Source organism: Trichoderma aggressivum (assembly GCF_033847375.1).
Source record: "Trichoderma aggressivum f. europaeum strain CBS 100526 chromosome Unknown scaffold_032, whole genome shotgun sequence".
NCBI lineage: Eukaryota > Fungi > Ascomycota > Sordariomycetes > Hypocreales > Hypocreaceae > Trichoderma > Trichoderma aggressivum.
This window is the reverse complement of record NW_026946398.1, coordinates 396,730-419,609: the sequence shown is the minus strand read 5'-3', so window position 1 is coordinate 419,609 and position 22,880 is coordinate 396,730. Positions and strand designations below refer to the sequence as shown.

At 49.3% G+C, this 22,880-nt stretch overlaps 10 protein-coding genes across 10 annotated transcripts; 6 read left to right on the top strand and 4 right to left on the bottom strand.

The window, feature by feature from the left end:
* Position 1: 1 nt before the first annotated feature.
* Triagg1_7431 (uncharacterized protein) lies at positions 2 to 1,266 on the bottom strand (the record flags this gene model as incomplete). Its single annotated transcript, XM_062902166.1, has 3 exons — positions 2 to 646; positions 700 to 935; positions 999 to 1,266. 3 exons carry the CDS (start codon positions 1,264 to 1,266, stop codon positions 2 to 4), a joined length of 1,149 nt encoding a protein of 382 aa, XP_062753749.1.
* A 760-nt stretch (positions 1,267 to 2,026) lies between these two features.
* Positions 2,027 to 2,872, top strand: Triagg1_7430 (uncharacterized protein; the record flags this gene model as incomplete). Its single annotated transcript, XM_062902165.1, has 1 exon — positions 2,027 to 2,872. The coding sequence occupies one exon, from the start codon at positions 2,027 to 2,029 to the stop codon at positions 2,870 to 2,872; it is 846 nt and encodes a 281-aa protein (XP_062753748.1).
* Positions 2,873 to 3,155: 283 nt separating this feature from the next.
* On the top strand, positions 3,156 to 4,070 carry Triagg1_7429 (uncharacterized protein; the record flags this gene model as incomplete). Its single annotated transcript, XM_062902164.1, has 1 exon — positions 3,156 to 4,070. One exon carries the CDS (start codon positions 3,156 to 3,158, stop codon positions 4,068 to 4,070), a length of 915 nt encoding a protein of 304 aa, XP_062753747.1.
* Positions 4,071 to 4,526: 456 nt separating this feature from the next.
* Positions 4,527 to 6,991, top strand: Triagg1_7428 (uncharacterized protein; the record flags this gene model as incomplete). The annotated part of the gene is made up of 2 exons (XM_062902163.1): positions 4,527 to 4,537; positions 4,594 to 6,991. The coding sequence occupies 2 exons, from the start codon at positions 4,527 to 4,529 to the stop codon at positions 6,989 to 6,991; spliced, it is 2,409 nt and encodes an 802-aa protein (XP_062753746.1).
* Positions 6,992 to 8,267: 1,276 nt separating this feature from the next.
* On the top strand, positions 8,268 to 10,833 carry Triagg1_7427 (uncharacterized protein; the record flags this gene model as incomplete). The annotated part of the gene is made up of 4 exons (XM_062902161.1): positions 8,268 to 8,381; positions 8,459 to 9,101; positions 9,162 to 10,594; positions 10,660 to 10,833. The coding sequence occupies 4 exons, from the start codon at positions 8,268 to 8,270 to the stop codon at positions 10,831 to 10,833; spliced, it is 2,364 nt and encodes a 787-aa protein (XP_062753745.1).
* Positions 10,834 to 11,477: 644 nt separating this feature from the next.
* Triagg1_7426 (uncharacterized protein) lies at positions 11,478 to 14,877 on the top strand (the record flags this gene model as incomplete). The annotated part of the gene is made up of 9 exons (XM_062902160.1): positions 11,478 to 11,545; positions 11,614 to 11,776; positions 11,963 to 12,130; positions 12,223 to 12,877; positions 12,945 to 13,810; positions 13,936 to 14,054; positions 14,107 to 14,186; positions 14,256 to 14,415; positions 14,550 to 14,877. The coding sequence occupies 9 exons, from the start codon at positions 11,478 to 11,480 to the stop codon at positions 14,875 to 14,877; spliced, it is 2,607 nt and encodes an 868-aa protein (XP_062753744.1).
* Positions 14,878 to 15,098: 221 nt separating this feature from the next.
* On the bottom strand, positions 15,099 to 15,902 carry Triagg1_7425 (uncharacterized protein; the record flags this gene model as incomplete). The annotated part of the gene is made up of 1 exon (XM_062902159.1): positions 15,099 to 15,902. One exon carries the CDS (start codon positions 15,900 to 15,902, stop codon positions 15,099 to 15,101), a length of 804 nt encoding a protein of 267 aa, XP_062753743.1.
* A 319-nt stretch (positions 15,903 to 16,221) lies between these two features.
* On the bottom strand, positions 16,222 to 17,934 carry Triagg1_7424 (uncharacterized protein; the record flags this gene model as incomplete). The annotated part of the gene is made up of 1 exon (XM_062902158.1): positions 16,222 to 17,934. The coding sequence occupies one exon, from the start codon at positions 17,932 to 17,934 to the stop codon at positions 16,222 to 16,224; it is 1,713 nt and encodes a 570-aa protein (XP_062753742.1).
* A 528-nt stretch (positions 17,935 to 18,462) lies between these two features.
* Triagg1_7423 (uncharacterized protein) lies at positions 18,463 to 20,223 on the top strand (the record flags this gene model as incomplete). Its single annotated transcript, XM_062902157.1, has 5 exons — positions 18,463 to 18,489; positions 18,599 to 18,854; positions 18,949 to 19,659; positions 19,716 to 20,015; positions 20,081 to 20,223. The coding sequence occupies 5 exons, from the start codon at positions 18,463 to 18,465 to the stop codon at positions 20,221 to 20,223; spliced, it is 1,437 nt and encodes a 478-aa protein (XP_062753741.1).
* A 345-nt stretch (positions 20,224 to 20,568) lies between these two features.
* Triagg1_7422 (uncharacterized protein) lies at positions 20,569 to 22,161 on the bottom strand (the record flags this gene model as incomplete). Its single annotated transcript, XM_062902156.1, has 1 exon — positions 20,569 to 22,161. The coding sequence occupies one exon, from the start codon at positions 22,159 to 22,161 to the stop codon at positions 20,569 to 20,571; it is 1,593 nt and encodes a 530-aa protein (XP_062753740.1).
* Positions 22,162 to 22,880: the final 719 nt, after the last annotated feature.

Below are 22,880 nucleotides of genomic sequence, written 5' to 3'. Positions count from 1 at the left end.
CTTATGCTGCCCAAACATCATGGCCTGCGGCCTCAATCCAGTTCCCCAGCTGATTGACGTTTGAATCCCACTCAAGGAGCCGTTGACGCATACTCTCGATCTGCTTCATGTCGAGTACCTTTGGTTGCACCCAAGTAATGTGTGCAATCTGACCTACTTGGTCGATTGTTCCGCGCAGAAGGCCCAGGCTCAAAGCCTTCATCACCAAGTGCTCAATTTCTTGAGGTTGAACTTTGGTCTCTTGAGAAATAGTAGCAAAGGTCATGGTTCTGTCATGCGGTGGTCTGCGAAATACAGCCTCCGTCAAAGCTGCTAAGTATATCTTCTGTCGGAGGCTGTCCGAGTTGTCGTTTAACAGCTTGTTAGATGCAATGTTATCTGAAAGAAGGTCGTAGGCAGCAAGATCTCCCCGGTTGTAGGCAAAGAGAAGGTCACGCAACCAAGCGTCATCCTCACTCCGACCCAGGGTGTCCAGAATGGGGTGGAGTAGAAGCTCGCCGAAATTATAGATACTAGTAGAGACTAGAGCAGCAACGCTTAGGTAGTAGGCTCTTCGATGTCGTTCCTCGTCAGAGAGCGATGACAGGTCGATACAGGCAAGATAGAGGAGAGCAGTTCGGTAGTAGTTTGCAAAGTCCATCTTTCGCTAACAACAGCAGGATTAGTGGTGGTATTCGAAACCGTGATGAGAAGTCTCACCTGATAGTAGTTGGCACTGGCGTCGTAAAACGCCGCATGTACGACTGCCTCAACAGAGTCGAATGAGTCTAGTATTTTCTCCGCAGCGTCTAGATCTTGTTTCGCGTCCTCCAGCTCGCCAAGGCTTAGTTTCACCCTGGCCACTGCAACAGAAGCAAACACAAGCGCATCTTGGGAATCCTCTGTGTCCACCTTCTTAACTACGGACTGCAGGAAAGCCAAACGGTCACGGTCATCTTCCAGATATTGTCAGTAGGGCTCGTGGATGGCTCTGGGTTTGATGGAAGCCGGGAACAAACCTTTGCACTGTGTTGCAGCTTTGAGGGCCAACATCACCAGCTTCAATTTGTTGATTTTATCGGCGAACTTGAGGATGAAGACATTGTAGAAGGCCAAGCGCTGGGCGGCGCTGCCGTCATCGTTGAAGAATTCGACGAGGGCGTCTGTGAGTTGGTGCCATAACTTGCGCTCCCAGTAGTCCTCAAAGTTGAGGATAAGAGGCTGGAGCTCTTCTGGAGCTGCGTCTCGTTGCTCCGCAAGGAAATCGGAGATGCTGTCGGTGCTCATATTGGAGATGTAGTGACCAACGGTGGTCAGCCGCAGCTTGGAGCTTGGATTGTCAACCTTGGCGGAGTGATTGGCGAGCGGTAGAGTGTGTAGCGCGGTGACGTATTGTTACCGTTCGAAGTGAGGGATTGAGGGATGCAACTCTTTCAGATCTGAAGTCGTTCAGAGGCGGTTCAAGGTGGCTCAAGGTGGTGGTGATAGCGTACATGCAATGCAGCCTTACTTCATGGGTCCTGCTGGCGAATAACGTGGCAGCTAGCTGCCTAGCGCACAGATTGGCAGCCTCGCTACTACAAGTGAGAGATCTCTGGTCTATGACGGAACGAGCAGGGTAGGTACCTTCCCAGTGCTTATCGATAAACCTTGAACAAGGATTAGTACTACCTAAATACCTTTGTAGTATCTGGTAATTGGCACGATGGGGGAGGGAGAACTCGTACATATTCTTATATGTTCCTTCTTGTTGTTAACAATATTAATAAGAAAAAAGAAGAAGAAGAAATAGTTCGTTTTGGCTTTTACATCGCGAAGGCCTGATTCTTCAATTTTGTTATGTGTATGCAGTTCAAGGTGCCTACCATGTACCTGGTAGATCTGGAGCCTCGGCTTGCGTTACTAATGTAAAACGCCTCCCAACCTCGGCAGCATGCAAATACAAGTTGAGTTAAACCTACGCTCTCATTGCATCGCCATCATGATATATGGACCCGCGCTCGTCTCTACCACTTGAAAGTGACTGAAATACAGGAAAATCGAAACCATGGCCGCTACTCTGGTAGCCCTTCCTACGGTGCAGCGCCTGAGCCCACGCTGCATCCGGATCCTAGGCGGCAACCCAGGCAAATTTGCGCTGCAGGGCACTAACACCTACTTGCTTGGTACTGGCCACTCTCGTATTTTAATTGATACAGGAGAAGGACGTCCAGTTTGGATACAAACACTCAAGGAGACGCTTGATCAAGAAAATGCGACGGTGAAGTTGGCCGTATTATCACATTGGCATCATGACCACACCGGCGGCATCACAGATCTTGTCAAGGCTTTCCCCCAAGTACAGGTTTTCAAAAACAGCCCCGATGATGGACAGTTACCGATTCAGAGTGGCGATAGTTTCCAAGTCGAAGACGCGACTTTAACGGCCTGGCACACTCCCGGTCACGCAAAAGACCACATGGTGTTCGTGCTTACCGAAGAAGATGCAATGTTTGCTGGTGACAATGTGCTTGGACAGGGCACTGCTGTGTTTGAGGATCTGTCTACGTATCTCCAGAGCCTGAGAAAAATGAAGACGCTCTTTTCCGGGCAAATTTATCCGGGGCATGGGCCTGTGGTTGAGGATGGACCGGGAAAGATTAGCGAATATATCGAGCACCGCCACCAGCGAGAGGAAGAGGTTTTGCAAGCAATGAGAGCCAGCAACTCGGACAATAGCAGAAGTTGGACGGCAATGGACATAGTTAAAACGGTTTATAAGGATGTGCGTGAGGATTTACACATGGCAGCTTGCGGTGGGGTTTTACAGATGCTTGCCAAATTGGAGCAGGAGAGTAAGGTTAAACAAGCCAAAGACGGCTGGCAGCTGCAGGATGCTAAGAGTGTAATATAATTGCTATCTCCTCCACGTTGGCATATGAATAGAATATGTAGGTAATGCCTCATACTTATCGAGGATCGAGCTTGTTGAGCCACATGTGATTGTGTAGTAGACACAAACTTAACATTTTTATCGCATGTGTGAGAGAAGTGAAGAATAGAGATAGAATAGACTTAGTGTAAAACCTAAGTTTGCATGTGATAGTTTCTACTACCACTAGGTGATATGGGGCCTTCATTTCATCGAACTTACAATCTAGCACTTGGCAATAGACATAAACTCCAAGATCCTCACCATGTCGGCTGATTTCTGGGCTGGCTATCTCAGCGGAATAGTCGGCATTGTAGTAGGCAACCCTCTCGATATTGAAAAAGTACACCAGCAAACGAGAAGCAATGTTGCCCAGAGAATATACAGCCAGAACTCAGTGGCCTTGATGAAAGGCACTGCCGCTCCCATATTCGGGTACGGAGCTCTGAATGCGCTGCTATTCTACTCATACAATCGGTCCGAAGCAATTCTGAAAAAGGTGGCATCAACCCCGGATGCCGGGTGGGTTACATGGACAGCCGGAGCAGTGAGCGGCCTGGGAGTATGGATAGTCAGCGCTCCAACCGAATTAATCAAATGCCGAGCACAAATGTCCACACCAGCTACATCGAGCTGGGCGATTTTGAAGCAGATATGGAAGAGAGAGGGTGTAAGGGGCTTCTACTATGGCGGGTTTGTCACGGCGCTTCGGGATAGCATCGGCTATGGCTTTTACTTTTGGACATACGAATTGGCTCATCGCCACTGGCCTGCTGCTCAAGAGCAAGACAATGCTGCGTCTGGGCGACGAGATACGTCAAAGGTATTGGTTTGTGGTGGGATTGCAGGAATTGCCACTTGGGCGAGTGTGTTTCCTCTCGACGTCATCAAGTCGCGCCTACAGACACAGCAATATTCCTACCGACCGTCGACGGATGAGACGCCGTTTCTGAGGCACGACAGAATGAGCACGGCGAGCAAAAGCAACAGGCGGTATGGAGCATGGCAGGTGACGATGGATACTTACAGAGAGGGCGGAATTCGTCCCTTTTTCCGTGGCCTATCAGTCTGCAGTGTCAGGGCCTTCGTGGTAAATGCCATTCAATGGGCTGTCTACGAGTGGATCATGAATGAAGTCAATATCGGCAATAGAGATCAACCGAAAATGCTCACGGCTTAATGATAGGACATTCAGCGGGTTTCATCTTTCACTTGTTATGTACATCGGGATTTGGCAGTCGTGCATCTGCTTGTTTTGTCATCGAGAGTGCCTTGGCAGAACATTCCTGGTGATTGAATTTCCTTTGATAGAGAAGAGCAAAGTCACAAATTAGAAATATTAACACACATAGCAATTAAGCTGAACGCATCATGCATACCCGCCTCCCTGCATCACATCATTGACAAGCCTGCGAGATGTGTTCCACAGCATGTCTTGTCTACCTAAGTAGGCCACCTAAGATTGTTTTTATTCGTCACGTGATATCGCGTCAGAAGTCTCGTGTGCTAAACCATACGCGACTCAACCCTGGGAAGCGCGTCATCTTATTCACTTCCCATGTATGAATTTGCTTAGAAGCGCCGGTGTTTTGTTTTGTTTTCGTGCACAAGCCTATGAAGATTGCCCTCGTTTACCATGACAGCTCCGTATGTGACTCTTTGCAACAGCTTACATGATGTATTATCTTTATTGACAAATTTAGTGCGCCATCAGTCTCAGCGCTGAAGGATAAGCCCACCAGCAAACTGAATCACCAGGTTCCCAGGCCTCAGAATATTGACAAACTTCGGAAACCATTCAAATGTCCGTCGGCGGCTACTGCGGTATCCGCGACGGATCGCCCAGCCAGGAAAAAAAGAAAGGTTGATTATAGAGGAGCCGATGAAAACGGACCAACGAGCATCGATACAGCATATGATGCTGCTGGTCGCCAAGTAGTGGCATCGCCCAAGTTCCCAGTCTTTCAAGCCAAAGACAAGAATGTTGTTTTTCGAAAAGCCTTTTCAATTCCCCTGAAGGACAAATCTCATGTGGCATTCGATGTATCAAGACCACCGCCAACACTTGGTCTGCGACGTGGGGTCGTGTTTGTCCCCAAGCCCCTACATGATCCATCCGGCGAATTTGCCATTGTTCTTTATGACCCAACAGTCGATGCGAAGCCTGACGCAATCCCGGAAAACGTGGTGCAAAAAGAGGCGGAGCCCTCGAAAATCGACAGCCCAATTGTGCATAAAAGCCTTGCTGAGATCCTTGGCATCAAGAAGGAAGTGGAACAAGATCACCCAAAAGTGCCGGTTGTCATTGATCCTAAGATTGCTAAATGCCTCCGCCCTCATCAGATTGAAGGAGTCAAGTTCATGTATAAATGTGTTACAGGACTGGTCGACGCAAAAGCTCAGGGATGCATCATGGCTGACGAGATGGGACTGGGAAAGACGCTTCAGTGCATTACGCTCATGTGGACGCTTCTGAAGCAGTCTCCTACCGGCGGGAAATCGACAATACAAAAGGCCATCGTGGTGTGCCCCGCGAGTCTGGTGAAAAACTGGGCAAACGAGTTGACAAAATGGCTTGGTCCTAATGCTATCAATCCATTTGCCATTGATGGCAAGGCACCAAAGGAAGAATTGAAACGACAACTTCGTCAGTGGGCAATCGCCTCTGGCCGATCCATCACTCGACCGGTCATCATTGTCTCGTACGAGACTCTGCGCCTCAATGTTGAAGAGCTCAAACACACCAAGATCGGGCTTCTGTTCTGCGATGAAGGCCATCGTTTAAAAAATGCAGACAGCAATACATTCAATGCTCTAAATGATCTGAATGTCACCAGACGGGTGATCCTCACCGGTACACCCATTCAAAATGATCTTACGGAATATTTTGCCTTGACCAGTTTCGCCAATCCAGATCTACTTGGATCTCGACTGGAGTTCCGAAAGCGCTTTGAGATACCGATATTGCGTGGGCGGGATGCGGACGCTTCAGAACACGACCGCCAGCGCGGAGACGAATGTACTGGAGAATTGCTTAGTATTGTTAACAAATTTTTGATTCGACGAACAAACGACATCCTCTCCAAATACCTTCCGGTAAAATATGAGCATGTGGTCTTTTGCAACCTTGCTCCATTCCAGATCGACCTCTACAATTATTTCATCACCAGCCCAGATATCCGAGCTCTTCTTCGTGGCAAGGGTAGTCAGCCCCTCAAAGCCATCAACATTCTCAAAAAGCTCTGCAACCACCCCGACCTCCTGAATATTTCAGACGACCTGCCTGGCTCAGAAAATTGCTTCCCAGAGGACTACGTACGTAAGGAGGCTCGTGGGAGAGATCGGGATATCAAACCCTGGTATTCGGGAAAGATGCTGGTCCTCGATCGAATGCTTGCTAAGATTCGAGAAGACACAAATGACAAGATTGTCCTCATTAGCAACTACACGTCTACGTTGGACCTCTTTGAACGTCTTTGCAGAGAACGCCAATATGGATGTCTACGTCTCGATGGAACCATGAATGTGAACAAACGCCAAAAATTGGTTGATCGCTTCAACGACCCGAACGGAGACGAATTCGTCTTTTTGTTGAGCAGCAAGGCGGGGGGCTGTGGAATCAATCTCATTGGAGCAAATCGCCTTGTCCTTTTTGACCCGGATTGGAATCCCGCCGCCGACCAACAAGCCCTGGCCCGAGTGTGGCGAGACGGCCAGAAGAAGGATTGCTTCGTTTACCGTTTTATTGCCACTGGCACCATCGAGGAGAAAATCTTTCAGAGACAGTCTCACAAGCAAAGCTTATCATCATGCGTAGTAGATTCTGCTGAAGACGTGGAGCGTCATTTCTCCCTCGATAGTCTTAGAGAACTCTTTCAGTATCGTCCTGAAACGACCAGTGATACCCACGATACATTCAAGTGCAAAAGATGCAAGCCCGATGGTCGACAATTCATCAAGGCCCCTGCCATGTTGTATGGCGATACAAGCACTTGGAATCACTTTGTCAACTCTGGGCTGCAGCCGATTCAAGATTTGTTGCTTCGGCAAGAACACGGCGGGAGTGAGGTTTCAGCTGTATTTCAATACATATCGCATTAGACTAGACTAGATTTAGCGAGATTTCGATTCAATCAAATACCACCTAGATACAGTATGTTATAAGCGAGTACTATTGAAATTTGCGATGGCACTAGGGTGATTGCTCTACGGAGCACTGGGCAGACTAACATCAATTCAAGGCACGGACCAGATTCCATGTGTACGAACATCTCCGTTGCTGCGGCACTAGGAACGGAGCTCCGTCTAACGCCACTTCGGGCTCCGAGTAGTATGGCCGAGAGCTTCGCAAAAGCGAGCTCGTGGAGCGGCGACCGATGATTCGGCTGCTTCATGCCGAGGCAAGGCACGGCTACTTCATGATTCTGCCTGCGAACACGGAGTATCTTGGCTGCACGGCAATTGCCGCTCCAGCCTTGCCTTGCCGTAATGAATCTCGACGAGACGATTCAGGGACGGCCGATTGTTAGCCACCCGATGGCGCTGGCACGAGTGCTCGTATATCCTGCGACGTCACATGCTTACCATGCTGCACATACTTGTATTCAGCAGGCCGGGGGAGGAGGTGGCATCTGATGCATGCTGTAATGATGTGCTTGCACACTTGCAAATTAGCGTTTCAACATGGAGGGCACACTGAAAACGCGCATCTTTGGGATGGATGACGAGAATTGCCATCCGTGAGGCTCTACACAAAACATGACATATTCACCATGGGATCCAGTAGTCGCTGTCTTTTGGACTAAGTACGACTTACATGCCTCCTACCATGGGATGTCATCGACTTTGTAGCACCGTCGTACTCCGCACTCCGTATTTATTGCTTCATACTCGTACCTACCCGTACAGATCAGCAGCAAGGCTCGCCCTGCTACGCTGTAACGTCAAAGCGCCCGAGTTAATACGGGGCAGCCCGTACTGAGCAGGAGGCTAAATGAGAGGGAGAGAAAAAAAATTACAACCTGAGCTCTCGGCTGGAGGAGGGGAGGTCTAGCTCGGCACAAGCGACGACGCGGGCCAAGGGATTATGTTTACACGGCCTGTGAGTGGCCAGATTGTCTAGGGCCATGCCAGCTCTAAGCCGCACATTCTGTCATATCCTGCTATCCCGGCCGCGGGGCTCCATCTTTTACCTCTCTGAGGATAACGACTGGCCCAGAAGCAGCCGAAAAACACCTCTCCCCACCCAGGCAAAACCAACTCTCCACTCTCGTCGCTTTATAACAAAGCCGCCCCCTCCAAGGCCTTTTTCTCGTCCTGATGTTGACTGATTTCTCCAATTGACTGCAGTCTGTAGACCCTCGCTCAATTGGCCACCATGCTTGCTTCCAGACAGGTTCTGGGCAGTATTGCTCGGGGCCGCGCCGTTGGTGGCGCGGCCAGCAGCGTTCGCCGTCTGGCTACCGTCTCTGATTCTGCTCTCGACCGAAAGGTAGGCCGTTCTACGTACCCTCGTCGTTTCTTGTCTGTCTGCTCGGGGCTTCGCGCTGACGCTATTCCCACGTGCAGGTCCGCCAGAACAACTGGGAGGAGAACAACTTCATCAATTACAAGAAGATGTCTGAGAACCTTTCCATTGTCCGCAGCCGGCTCAACCGACCCTTGACCTTTGCCGAGAAGATCCTGTACTCTCACTTGGACGACCCTCACAACCAGGAGCTCGAGCGAGGCAAGTCTTACCTGAAGCTGCGCCCTGATCGTGTGGCTTGCCAGGATGCCACTGCCCAGATGGCCATCCTTCAGTTCATGTCCGCTGGCATGGACTCCGTTGCAAACCCTACCACCGTCCACTGCGACCATCTGATTGAGGCCCAAGTTGGCGGCGCCAAGGATCTTGAGCGCGCCATTGGTATCAACAAGGAGGTCTACGATTTCTTGTCTTCTGCTTGTGCCAAGTACAACATTGGCTTCTGGCGCCCTGGCTCTGGTATTATCCACCAGATTCTCCTTGAAAACTATGCTTTCCCCGGTGGTCTCCTCATTGGTACTGACTCGCACACCCCCAATGGCGGTGGTCTTGGTATGGCCGCTATTGGTGTTGGTGGTGCCGACGCTGTCGACGTCATGGCCAACCTGCCTTGGGAGCTGAAGGCCCCCAAGATCCTCGGTGTCAAGCTCACTGGTCAGCTGTCCGGCTGGACCGCGCCCAAGGGTATGTCAATACAACCCTATCCCTTTTTTTGTTTACCATACTGACGTTGCAACTTGTTAGACATCATCCTCAAGGTCGCTGATATCCTGACTGTCAAGGGTGGCACGGGCTCTATTGTTGAGTACCACGGTCCTGGTGTTGAAGGTATCTCTGCCACAGGCATGGGTACCATCTGCAACATGGGTGCCGAGATTGGTGCCACTACTTCTCTTTTCCCATTCAACGACCGCATGTACGACTACCTTGCCGCAACCAAGCGCAAGGATATCGGAGATTTCGCTCGTGCTTACGCTACTGAACTTCGCGAGGACCAGGGTGCCGAGTATGATCAGCTTATCGAGATCAACCTGTCTGAGCTCGAGCCCCACATCAACGGTCCCTTCACTCCCGATCTGGCCACCCCCATTTCCAAGTTCAGCCAGGCCGTGAAGGACAACAACTGGCCCGAGGAGCTCAAGGTCGGTTTGATCGGCTCTTGCACCAACTCCTCGTATGAGGACATGTCTCGCGCTGCCTCTATCGCTCGTGACGCCCTCGACCACGGTCTCAAGTCCAAGGCTGTTTTCACTGTTACTCCTGGCTCTGAGCAGATCCGCGCTACCATTGAGCGTGATGGCCAGCTCCAGACCTTTGAGGAGTTTGGCGGCATTGTCCTTGCCAATGCTTGCGGCCCTTGCATCGGTCAGTGGGATCGCCAGGATGTGAAGAAGGGTGACGCCAACTCCATCCTCTCCTCATACAACCGAAACTTCACTGGACGCAACGACGGCAACCCCGCCACCCACTCTTTCGTCACCTCTCCCGACCTGGTTGTTGCTCTCTCCATTGCTGGCTCTCTGCACTTCAACCCCCTCACTGACACGCTTGTTGGCAAGGATGGCAAGGAGTTTAAGCTCAAGCCTCCTACCGGCGACGGTCTCCCTACCAAGGGCTATGACGCCGGTCGCAACACCTACCAGGCCCCCCCCAAGGAGCGTGCCAGCGTCAACGTCCAGGTCAGCCCCACCTCTGATCGTCTCCAGATCCTGGAGCCCTTCACTCCCTGGGATGGCAAGGACGCCAAAGATGTCCCTATCCTGATCAAGGCCAAGGGCAAGACCACCACTGATCACATCTCCATGGCTGGACCGTGGCTGAAGTACCGTGGCCACCTTGACAACATTTCCAACAACATGTTGATCGGTGCCATCAACGAGGCCAACGACGAGGCCAACAAGATCAAGAACTTCACCACCGGCGATTGGGATGCTGTCCCCGCTGTTGCCCGTGACTACAAGAAGAAGGGTATCAAGTGGGTTGTCATTGGTGATTGGAACTACGGCGAGGGTAGCTCTCGTGAGCACGCTGCTTTGGAGCCTCGTCACCTGGGAGGCCTGGCCATCATCACCCGAAGCTTTGCTCGTATCCACGAAACCAACTTGAAGAAGCAGGGCATGCTTCCTCTGACTTTCGCTAACCCCGCCGACTATGACAAGATCAAGCCCGATGACAAGGTTAGCTCTCCCCGCCCTTGACAGCCAGCGTAAAATAAAATTGTGAATGCTAATGCGTGCTGTAGGTTGACATTCCTTGCACCGAGCTCGCCGTTGGAAAGCCCCTTATCATGGTCGTTCACCCTAAGGAGGGCAACCCCTTTGAAGTTGAGCTGCTGCAGACCTTCAACGAGGCCCAGATTGAGTGGTTCAAGAACGGAAGCGCTTTGAACACCATGGCTAAGAAGTCTAAGAACTAAGGAGAGAGAAAAAGACCTTTTGAAGAAAACGAAAGGCGGTGTTTTTGGAGGCTCACAATCTTGTGATCAGCCAAAAGCGAGGAAAATACCCGTCGAGGTGGTCTGTTGGCCTCAGATGCGTTGGGAGTCATAATGTGCTTTTACGTTTACTCTGTATGTAACTCGTGATTCCCATGTGTAGTATATATGATAAAGGGCAAAAAAAAAATACACAAAATCAATTAATAACTGAGAGGTCATTTACGCGCGCGGACATGGCGAATTACACGTAATATGAAACCACATTCTAGGAGTTTTCTATGCTGTTTATACAATACATAAGAAATAATCATAATAAATTTAATGCAAAATAACTTATTATTACTACTGTACTCCGTACTATACCTGGTATTGAACCTACCGTGGTGAATTGACGTTGTTTCTTTCTAGGTGCTCTTAGTTGTACGCCTAATTCCATATTTCGAATTCCGAACCACATGATGCTAGTGGCGCTGTAGCACCTCCTCATAGCTTATGTAAACGGTACGCAATACATACACACGTCCCAAAGACGCCCGCGCTTAAATACCGACCATCGTCATCGCTCGCAACCTCGATTATTGCTCGTCTTCTCTGACCGAACCAAGCATGAGATATTTAGAAATATGGATACCAACATCCAGCGGGCGCTGAATGACAAACTCTACGACAAGCGCAAGGTTGGGGCACTTGAGTATGGCATAGGCCTTGCCCAACTGTTGATGCATTGACATATATGTGCTTACGTTTGCCGTATGCTAGACTTGAGAAGATAATACGAGATCTTGTTGCCTCTGGCGCGTTCCAGCGCGTTGAAGAGATTCTGGAACAGCTGTGTAATGACTATGCCTACGCTGTTCATCAGCCACATGCTCGCAATGGAGGCTTGATTGGATTAGCCGCCGCGGCGATTGCGCTCGGTACGGTATGTTCAACTTTCTGTATAGCTCGGTTGCCGACCTCACAAGCGATCTATAAACGCCATCTCCTGTTATCTCGTCTTGCCTGCTGTACCATGTTCCAACTGTGTCATCTTCCGTTGAAACACATCACTCTCGCACATTGTAGAGGCTTCTATGCTCGATAGTGTCGTCACTGACACTTGCCGCAGGAGTTACCTCGTTATCTTGTAAATATCGTGCCTCCTGTGCTTGCTTGCTTCACCGATCAGGATGCAAGAGTTCGATATTATGCCTGCGAGGCTATGTATAATATAGCCAAGGTGGCCAAGGGGGAGATCTTGGCCTATTTCAACAGTATATTTGATCAACTATGCAAGGTATGCTTGTCGGTTCATCTAGTCCGCTGGTGGGGGAGTGTAGAAGTCCGAAATGGCTGGCTTGTTAACGGAAGCATCGCTTTTTCTTTTAGCTCGGAGCGGACTCTGAACTGTCAGTCAAGAATGGAGCTGAACTCCTAGATCGACTCATAAAAGACATCGTCTCTGAGTCAGCCGCTTCTTACATTTCGGTCTTAGAAACCTCTAGCCTCGACGATGAGAATGGCACCGGTGAACAACAACAAAATCTTCCTACAGCTTTCTCATTGCAGCGCTTCATCCCACTACTCAAAGAACGCATCCATGTCATCAATCCTTTCACCCGACAGTTCCTTGTTGGTTGGATCACACTTCTAGACTCAATCCCAGACTTGGAACTGGTCACTTACCTACCGGAATTTCTTGGTGGGATACTCAAGTTTCTCAGCGATCAAAATGTTGACGTTAGAGTGGCCACACAAACTTGCCTTGACAAGTTTCTTAACGAAATCAAAAGAATTTCCCAAGTGAAAAGAGGACTAGTTGAGAACAAGAAGTTCAAAGAAGGGGGGAAGCGGAAGCGACAGGAATCCATCGACAGCACTGGCGGCCGCCCTAACTTGGAAGAGGGAGACGAGCTTGATTCCGATGCCTTGAACGACGACGATGAGGACAGCATGGAAGAGGACTGGATCCCCGGCCAAGATGTTGAAATCAACTATAAAGAGATACTGGATATCCTTACTGCTACTCTTGATTCTCCACTAGGTTCGTTTTGCATCTCATCTGGTCACTATACTTGCCATCTTATGAGTTGATGCTAACAATGCTAAAGAGGAAGACTGTCTCCTTGAGTCGCTCAGATGGATAGTTGAATTTCTCGATATTTGCCCCGAGGAAGTACTGCCTTTTACGCCCAAGATCCTAGCGCATATGCTTCCTGCGATGGCTAGCACCAAAGAGACGATTCGCCTCGCTGCGACTAGAGTTAACAGTTGTCTCATGGATTACGTGGTTTCTCTGTCCGATGAATCGGATGTCAACGCAAGCCAAGGAGCAGTCTCGATGAATCACCGACTCTCGTTATCACAAGACAAGCAAGACAATAGCAGCCTCGGTCGGGTATCGATATCAAACTCCAGAGACAACGAGATACGTAGCGTAACACCAGGGAGCGGTCGAGTGTCTTCCGCTGCACTCGCCACACCTGACGCCACCCAAATTCAAGCGAATCTCGATTATACCGCTGCTGTTAATTCACTTACCCTACTATTCCTAAATGACCACGAAGCTACACGTGTAGCTGCTCTGACTTGGCTCATCATGCTGCACAGAAAAGCGCCGCGCAAGGTGTTGGCCTTCAACGACGGCACCTTTCCGGCCCTTCTCAAGACTCTTTCGGATCCTTCTGATGCTGTTGTTACCAGAGACTTGCAACTGCTGTCTCAAATTTCACGAAATAGCGAGGACGATTACTTCGCCAGCTTCATGGTAAACTTGCTGCAGCTTTTTTCTACGGATCGGAAGCTGCTCGAAACCAGAGGTAATCTCATCATACGGCAACTTTGTATCAGCCTCAGTCCAGAACGCATATACCGGACGTTGGCCGATTGTATTGAAAAGGAGGAAGACGTAGAATTTGCTAGCATCATGGTGCAAAATCTGAATAACAACTTGATTACGGCACCTCAGCTCGCGGAGGTACGCAAGCGGTTGAGAAATCTGGAAACGAAGGTACAAAACTATGTCTATGATAAGCTTGCCCCCTTACCTTTTCTATCTTTGAGCTTTACAACTGAGGGTATTTCAACTAACACAACGTGCAGGATGGTCAAACTTTGTTTGTGGCTCTGTTCAGGTCGTGGTGCTATAATGCAGTTGCGACATTCTCCCTGTGTTTACTTTCCCAAGCCTACGAACAAGCGTATAATCTATTACAAATTTTGTGAGTTCTGTCTACAGGAAGTCTCCGTAACTTGTCGCTGATAATTGAACAGTGGTGAATTGGACATGACAGTCAATATGCTAATCCAAGTCGACAAGCTAGTCCAGCTTATTGAATCGCCCGTCTTCACATGTAAGTACTTGGGTCGTTTGAGAGAAAGAATGTGCGTGATCAGACATACACTAACTTGCAGAAAACAAGATTTGCGCTTGCAACTGCTAGAACCTGAGAAATATCCGTACTTGTACAAATGTATGTACGGAATTCTTATGCTTCTGCCGCAGTCCTCTGCCTTTGCCGCATTGAAGAACCGACTCAATAGCGTAAGCTCAATTGGGTTCTTGCAAGTTGTTCCACGAAGGTAAGATTGGCCGACATCTTGGATCCTCGAAGGCTTTGCGGCCTTTTTCCTCCTCTTTCTTCAGTGCTAACTGGTGGTGATGGACATAGCATGGCAGCAACGCCAGCTTCCTCAAATTATGACCGACCAAATAGGTTGAAGGGGCGAGAAGATGGTGCCATACGATGGGTTGAGCTTTTGGAGAAATTTCGCAGTGTCCAGGACAGAGCAAGAAGAAGTCAACGACCCAACATTGAGATAGAGGATACTCTTTCAGCTGGAGTGAGCGAATTCCGTATAGGAGAGGCATCGCCGGAGAGCAAAAACAGAGACGGCATGCGAGGAGGTCCTGCTGGTCCGCCTGTACCTCTGAAAGACCAGGCACCGCCAGTGATTTCGCCACCAGTCAAAAGGTCGGGACTTGGAAGGCAGTTTGGGAGATTAGGAGGTGCCGTTTCGGGGAAGAACCGTCGAAACCAGTAGATACCAGAGCAGTGAGGATTGGGAATAAATAGCGGATGCAACAGCGATCTATATCTGTGCGAAGCTGAAGCCGACGCCTTTGGCCGCAGCATGAATGTTCCCGCTATAAGATGCTAATGGGGTTTATCGTGAAGATTCCAGTATCGATCATCAAGAGTGCTGGTTAAGAAAAATTATTAATATTTTGGCACAAACAATAGGGGGGGTGAGGCGCACCAGGCCTACTCCTGTGAAAGAGCAGCAATCTGCTCGCTAAGATCCCTCACATGAAATAGCAAGGCTTGATAGCGTTGTTCAAGCTCAATGACATCGCCAATCGCCATATACGGCGTCGCAATGGACGCACCAAGAGCAGTGACACGGTCATGGAGATCAGGAAGTTGGGCAGAAACGGTCTTGATTCTGCGCTGCACATCCAGGTTCTGCTTTGCCAGGTCAGAAGGTGGTTTATAGCACTCGCTCTGCAGCGTATGAAGCAGCTCCTCAGCCGCCTCGGCCTCTCTCTGAAGCTGGCGGTCAAAGGCATCAACGCGGGCTGCCGTCTGTTCAGCCCCGTACACCGTGCCCTGAAGACGAAGCATCAGGCTGCCAAGGTGATCGGGATCCGCGCTCGCAGTGGCGGCCTCAGAGGCCACAGCAGTGAGGACATCCAGGGCGTTCACACCGTCCTTGGGAAGACTGTGCTCTATGGCATCGAGCAAATGGCCTTTGGTGAGGGTGGTGGCATTGGCCACGATGCCCAACTCGGCCTTGTCGTTGGCGCTCAGCGCCTGGAGAGCCGTGGCATCGACCCGGGCAAAGAGGCGGCGCTGGTCATCGGCTGCTTCGTTGAGCGACACGAGGGCCAGCAGCGCCTTGAGCGTGTCCTGGTTCCGCTCAAAAGACGGCAGCGAATTCTTCCATGCGGGCGATTTAGACGCAAGCCAGGCGTCGACATAAGACCAGTCCCGGGCGGTGGATGCGGCAATGCGGGCGACGGATGGCGAGAAGATGGCCGCTGAGTTTTCAACTAACCGATGAGCCATGGCCCTGAATGGGTATTTGAGCAGTGCTTGCTTGTGTTTTTGGCTTTGGACGTCTAGATGAAGTTGAGATGAAGTTGAAAGCCCAACCAAGCAGCTTAAGCTACTTTGCCCATGCATGGTGCCTTATGCATGCATGCCACGTATGTATCGCCGTTACCGTTTTTCATCAATAAGAGCGGAAAAAAGACTGACAAGATACAACATTTATATGGTAAAGATGGATAGATATAATCATCAAATCCATTTCTATTTGCTAATTACATAATAAATCGGGTATTATTCATTGGGCTGGTATTTCAGCATTCATAAAACAGCTTCTCTATACATCTCTGCTCTTCACCTTGGTCCATCTCTCTGCGATTATCCCCATGATTTCTTTCTGTGGGCTGTTTGGATTCTCGGTTTTCACAACCTTCATTTGTTCCTTGACAAATAATTGGTACTCGCTTAATTGACCCGTTGGCGTCTGGCGTGGTATTGGTTTCGTCTGCTCAAGTGAAGCCTTACAAGCGCCGCATCGATGCCTCTTGGGATCAATGCTTTTAGAGTGACGCTTATACTCGCAGCCACATGCTGTGCAAGTCCACACGTATTTGAAATCGATCTCGTATGAATGTTTCGTGGTGACTTTGATGCCTTGTGAACCAAACAATTGGGTGCACTTCGCTGCCCATACCTTGAATTCCTTCCCATGAGGATTGTCTGTAATACCATTGATCATGAAATTTGCCAAGTGGCAGAATTCATGTGCTATGACATTCAGTAAGCGCAGCTCATCGTCAATCACTTTCTCGGAAAGCTCAATGGAAGAATGATGCCGATATTGCTTCACGTCCGCCTTGGCGCTGTCGCCTGTATGTTTGGGGATGACAGTTTCCCGCTTCCAGTTTGCTCGACCAGCGGTTGTTTTGAGAGTATTGCTCCACACAATCTTGACTCCCCCGGTTGATTGAGTCAATTCTCCAACCCTGCCGTGAGTGATTTGAGCATCGAGCTGCTGGAGGAAGTCTACTGCCAGCTGAGATTTTATGGCGTCAAACGACTTCTTCGTCTGTCGTTTTGACGGCGATTTTAGAGCTGTTAATCGACTAGAAGTTTTGGTCTTACGATTCATTCCTAGTTCATTCCATTCATGATCAGACTCCTCAAGCCGAACAGTATCAATAATTGGCTCCTGAGATGCCTCTTCGGGGTGAAAGTCTCCATGAGGAGAGACCGGCTTCTTTTGTTTGCTCTTTGTGGGAGGCATGGTAGGAAAATTCAGAGTATTAGCATCGAGCCCATCCTGAAAATGAAGCTGAAGCTCCGATAATGGCCGAACGATATCTTTGCCCTCTTTATGCTTGGGCAGCTCGGGCTGACGACTCGATTTTATGGTTCGACTCCGGCTTGGTGATACGCTACGAGGAGGTTGTGTTAATGGTCCCTCTTGACTCCTGTAACGAGATCGTTCGGACGTGCTAGTCTGTGACTGAGGCAATCTTGATGCTTGGCCGCTAGCATTTGAGGTTGTGTTTTGGGAGGCGCCATCGCTCGTTTCCGAAGTGTCTCGAGGCTGCTTTATTGATACCTGCGACTCGATCCTAGAGGGTATATTGTTCTTAGATTTGGTGGTCTTGCGCGATCGAATATCGACTTCTTGCGGTTTGGATTTTTGGGTGCTTGAAGATCGACCCAGAGGCCGAGAGGGCCTTTTCTCTCCCCCCCGTGGATCATCATCACCAAACCTCTCCGACGTCGACTGCCATCTCTTCTGTGCTTCTCCCTTTCCCAAGGTCGGGATGGCCTTCTCGGGTTCTGCATCGCTCAGGCAGTAGATGAAATCTTCTTTGTCGGTAGTCTGATTTTCCACGCTGCTATCATCATCTTCAAGGTCAATGAAGATGGTGTTTTTCGGGTTGGGCTTCGATATAGGCTTTGATTGCGAGAGCGGCTGTTGTATGCGGCCAGAAATACGTGCCAGGAGCGCATCCAAAGATGGAAGTTCGTCATCACTGTCGTAAAAGGGGTCATCTTTCTGAGTACTCGTCATTGTCATAATGACATACTAATATGATACGATAAAGCTGCTCATGCGATGGTTGCGATGGTGTAGAGCATTTGTTTACTTTCAAGATGGGTGGATGCCGAGCAACCGAGTTGAGAAGATGGAGTGGGGCAGTGACACACTGACCAAGAAGTCAAATGTCACCCAATAGCGCTGGAGGAGGGGAAAAAATCGAGGAGCAGATCGGAGGAGGATCGGCAAATCCACGAGGAATTAAAAAAAAAATGTTTTCATCAATTAGTATTACTTACTTGGGAAATATGGACGAAAACAGCTGCCTTTCACGTGAAAAAAATAAATAAATTACATACACACTCTTTGCTTGTCTCCTATTAGCCCATTACGAAATGTATTCAACTTTCACTTCCATCCTCCGCCGTTCGCCTAAAACTCCGGCTTTTATCGGCGTCGCCTTTTCTGGCCTTGAACAAGAACAGATAGGGCTGACTCTATGGCTGTCGCCTTCTCCACTTGGGGTTGCGACAATATCATAAGGTGCATACCATTACAACCATGTCTGTGGTCTATTACTTGAGAAGGGTAGGGGTGGCAGTTCTCGGCAACTCAGAAGTAACAAGCTCACAACATGATTGACAGATGCCATGAAATTCGCCCATGAACTTAAGCAGTCGCTGGCTAGTCAAGGTAGACCCTTTTCCTCTTCCCCGGTATAGCTGAGAGAGAGCAGCTCCAGCTGCGCCTCAAGTGTCTTGCAGTGGCTCATCATAATGTTTCAGGCTTCCCGCCTCACTGGGTTGCCCATGCGATCCCATATGGCCAGCTGAAGAAGTGTCTCAAGAAAGTCCAACGAGAGCTCCAAGAGTTGGGACTTGACGCCGAAACCCTGCGCGAACTTCTCCATCCCAGCACGGACTCTCCAGTCGCTTTGAATTATAGTCTCAACCGTATGTCTACCCCTAGGAGCATCGATTTGCCTGTCTGCTGCTCTCCAACAGGGAGACGTTCAATCTTCATCGCTAACCCTAATCAAATACAAAGCATCTTCAAGCTCTAAACTTGTGCGACCCAAGTTAACTGTATATATCCATTTGCATGAGGGCAACATTATCGATGCGTCGCTTGCGCCGACCACGCGCCACTTCTTCGAGAAAATCACCTCCAACCTTGCTGTTGACTCCTGCGAAAGCGATGGAGAAACCAAATCAGCCGATACCTCGCACGCCGAGACGAGCGACGAAGCGGCGCGTGCAACATCGCAGCCTCTCGCAGATGGAAGCCATACAAGCCATGAAAAATACGATATCATAGAGGTGCCCCTGGTATCCGACGGCGTCTTCTTTGACCTTCTTCAGAGTGATCTGGGCGGTTTGGATGCCCTGCAGGCCACGGAGAAGGATCAGCTGAAAAAGGAGGTTAGAGAGATAGGGAAACAAGTTTCGCAAGTGTCTCGACCGACGCGGTTTTCCAAGAGCGACCTCGGCCGCTGGAGGCACATATTCGAGCTGTATCTGGATGCAGAAGTGTTCTTTGCGACACATGAGCAAGAACACGGGGCTCGCTCCAGCCAGAAAGCTCTCCAGCAGTTGCAGTGGTTTCAGAACCAGGTCCACAAGCAACAGCTTGTCAAGTCATTCAAGTTGGCGGAAAGTCGATCTGCCTTTTCGCATTTTCTTGAGCTGAATGCTACCCTCTTGAAACATCTACAGTTCCAGGAACTAAACATGCTGGCCATTTCAAAAATATTGAAGAGTAAGACGACACGTTGTCCGTTGGCTGGGTAGAGTATCAGCTAACGAGAGACATAGAATTCGATAAACGCACTGCGCTAGGCGTTTCGCGTGCCTTCCCGAGCGCAATCAGCTCGCGAAAGCTAATAACGGGCGATATTGCCAAGGAAGTGTGCGCCGGAATTTCCAACGAGTTGGTTTCTATCGTACCACAAATTAATGACTACCTTTGCCCGATATGCTATTCGATTGCATATCAACCAGTGCGTCTAGGCTGTCAGCACCTCTTCTGCATTCGTTGCATCATCAAGATACAGCGACGCAAGGAGGAATGCTGTCCCTTGTGCCGAGCTCATGTAGTTATGGATGCTTCCGCTGGTAAGTAACCCGCTCATGGTGTGAGACATTATTGATCACGAGGATGGCACACTAACATTGTGTAGATAACATCGACGCTGAATTAGAGAAATTTATGAGAAAATACTTCCTCCCAGAAGTAAAGGAGAAGCAACGAGCCAATGATATAGAACGGGGGGTAGAGGAGTTTGGGGAAGGCTATACACGGTCGGAATGTACCATCATGTGAGGTGCTGAACGACAAGCATGTGCTCTTTAGAACGCTGTTTATGAAGCGATAATGTTTATTACGATGCTAGAAAGATGATAATAACTGATAATACCCCTTTCTATGGCGTGTTATATATCTCCTGAGAACCCTGTGTGCGTTTTTACTCGGCACCTGCTAACTATTTTAAACCTATATATGTGCTATTGTGAGGAAGAAACAGATTGAGCACAACGACCGGATGAGTTGAACATTCGTCCACAGCATCGTCTATGTGCTGCTACTTCGTCGATTTCAGCTAACTACATTCATTTTACACCATGATGATTGCCATTATATCCATTTTGATGCCCGGTTTTGTTGCCATCACGCAATGCTTACTGCTTTTGCGGCCTCGAGAGCTTTTCGGAAGAGAAGCTGCAGCTCTTCAGGCTCCTCCAATCCTACACTGACACGAACCAGGTCCGGGTCTACACCATACTTGGCAGCCCAATCCAATTCCCGATAATGGGCCAGAAGGACATAAGGGGAGCAGAGCGTGAAGTTGCTTCCCAGACTTGGTCCCTTTGCAGTGTCGAGGTTGTTGAAGAAAACTTGGGCGTGCTCAGGGTGGTGGAACACGACGGAGAGCAAGCCTCCATATCCGCCATGAGGAAGACGGCATGCCTCGTAGTAGGGTTTTGAAGGATTAAACTTGGGATAATGTACAGTCTTGACAAGAGGGTCGTCTCGCAAGATGTCGCATATTGTTTCCGCGTTGACGTTTATGCGCTTCACTCTGCTGGAGAAGTCGCGGCTGTTTCTCTCCATGAAGAGGATATCCTCCGTCCAATACGTGTTTTCGTAAATCTGTTCTTCAAGGACTTTTTTGAGCAAACTGTAATGTTTTCCCTCCGGGTTCAAGACTGTGCAACCGCCCATGACATTCGAATCCCCCGAGAATATCTTGGTCAGGCTGCTGACGACAATGTCGGCGTAGTGGAGGACATTGACATTGGCAAATGTGCCAATCGTCTCATCGATGACGACGGCAAAGTTGAAGTCGTCTGCCAACTTGCGAATCCGCTTGAGATCCGGACAGGCGAGGAGCGGATTTCCCGGGAATTCGCAAAAGAGGGCAAGGAAGCGCTGTCCATCCTTCAGGAGGCGCTCAAGGTCATCAAGTTCGTCCGACGAAGCATAGCCATACAAGATGCAGCCCGGTCCAAATTTCTCCAAAATCTTGAGCGTATCGACGTAGGGAAATCCAAAGTTGATGCTCTTGTGTGAACCCAGAGCAGCCACGAGAGCGCGGTGGGCGTTGAAGATGGCATTCATGCCACAAGGATACAGCAAGACGTCAGTCTCATCGAGAGATTCAATGCCACGAGTATTAGCATCGCCGCTTGTCTCTGTCTCATCATTCATGTCCGCATCACCAGCGAGAGACCCTGCGATTCTTCTGCGAATAGCAGATTTTGCTCGGGCGACTTGGGTGAGATTTAGATTTCTTCCGAAACGCTCTTCCAGGAAATGGAAACTTTCACGATCCTCATCCGGATTCTCGGAAGTTGAAGGAGCCTTATTCTCGGAACCAGCTGCGTTGGGACCACCGGTGGAATTGGCTTTTGAATACCGCTTTGGGCCACGCACAGGTTTCTCTAGGACAGCGTGATGGTACTGTTGCTCATTAGTTGGAATCAACTGGCCAAGTTTGAAAAGTTCATGGGAGAATTCAGCCCGTCGGCTTGAGACTCCATCGCCAGTATGTTGCCAGTACTCCTTGGCCACTGGGAACGATTCCTCTGGGAAGATGACGCCAGAAATGGTCGGCGCCAGCTGCTTCAGCAATGGAGAAGGATCTTTGGACGTATCCAGGGCAAGATTAACCACGAAGATCTGGTTGGCGATGTGCGGAGCCACGCGCTGACGCATAAACTCTAGACATCTTTGACCGGCGGCAGCCGTGGCAAACAGCATTGCCTTTTCTTTTTGACCCGAATGTCCATAGGCAGTCAGAAAGTCTTGGGCAAAGGCTTGAATGCTCTTGTGAATGAAAAAACTAATTATCCAGAAAAATAAGCAAAGGCTACACGCGACGCAGACAGGTTGGTGCATCTCACTCACCGAGGGTAGCCAGTGACCATACGGCCCACAACTTGAGCATCGCCTTCCTCATAACCGACATTGGCCTGCCAAGTTGGCAATGAGACACTGACTGCCTGTAAATTTCGATTGCGGGTGGCATGAGTGAGTCAAGGCTGTCATCAATGTTTGTATGCGTTGCAGACCGAGAAACAACTTACATGAGCAGTGTCTGGAGGTATAGACTCTCCGAGAGAAATTATCGGCATTATGGAAATGATGAATGAATGCCTCTCTCTTCTCCTTGGCCAATTCCAAAATAAAAGCTTAGCTGGTATCAATGTTTGAAGTTATAGGTTTAAGTAGATTGGAACTGGAAGTAGGTTGGTTGGCATTGGGCAAAATTAATTGGCTCTATAAAATGCTCCGTATACCGGCTTGGAGTAAGAGCAGCATAACAAAGATGTTGACTCTATGAAATGAGTCATTAGATTCACACTACCCTTGCTGCCCACTTTCAATTAAACCGTTCAGATGCTCTTATAGAAATACTAAGTAGTACTTTATTGTAAAGATGATAATATGAGGCAAAGATTAAACATCAAAATAGTAAA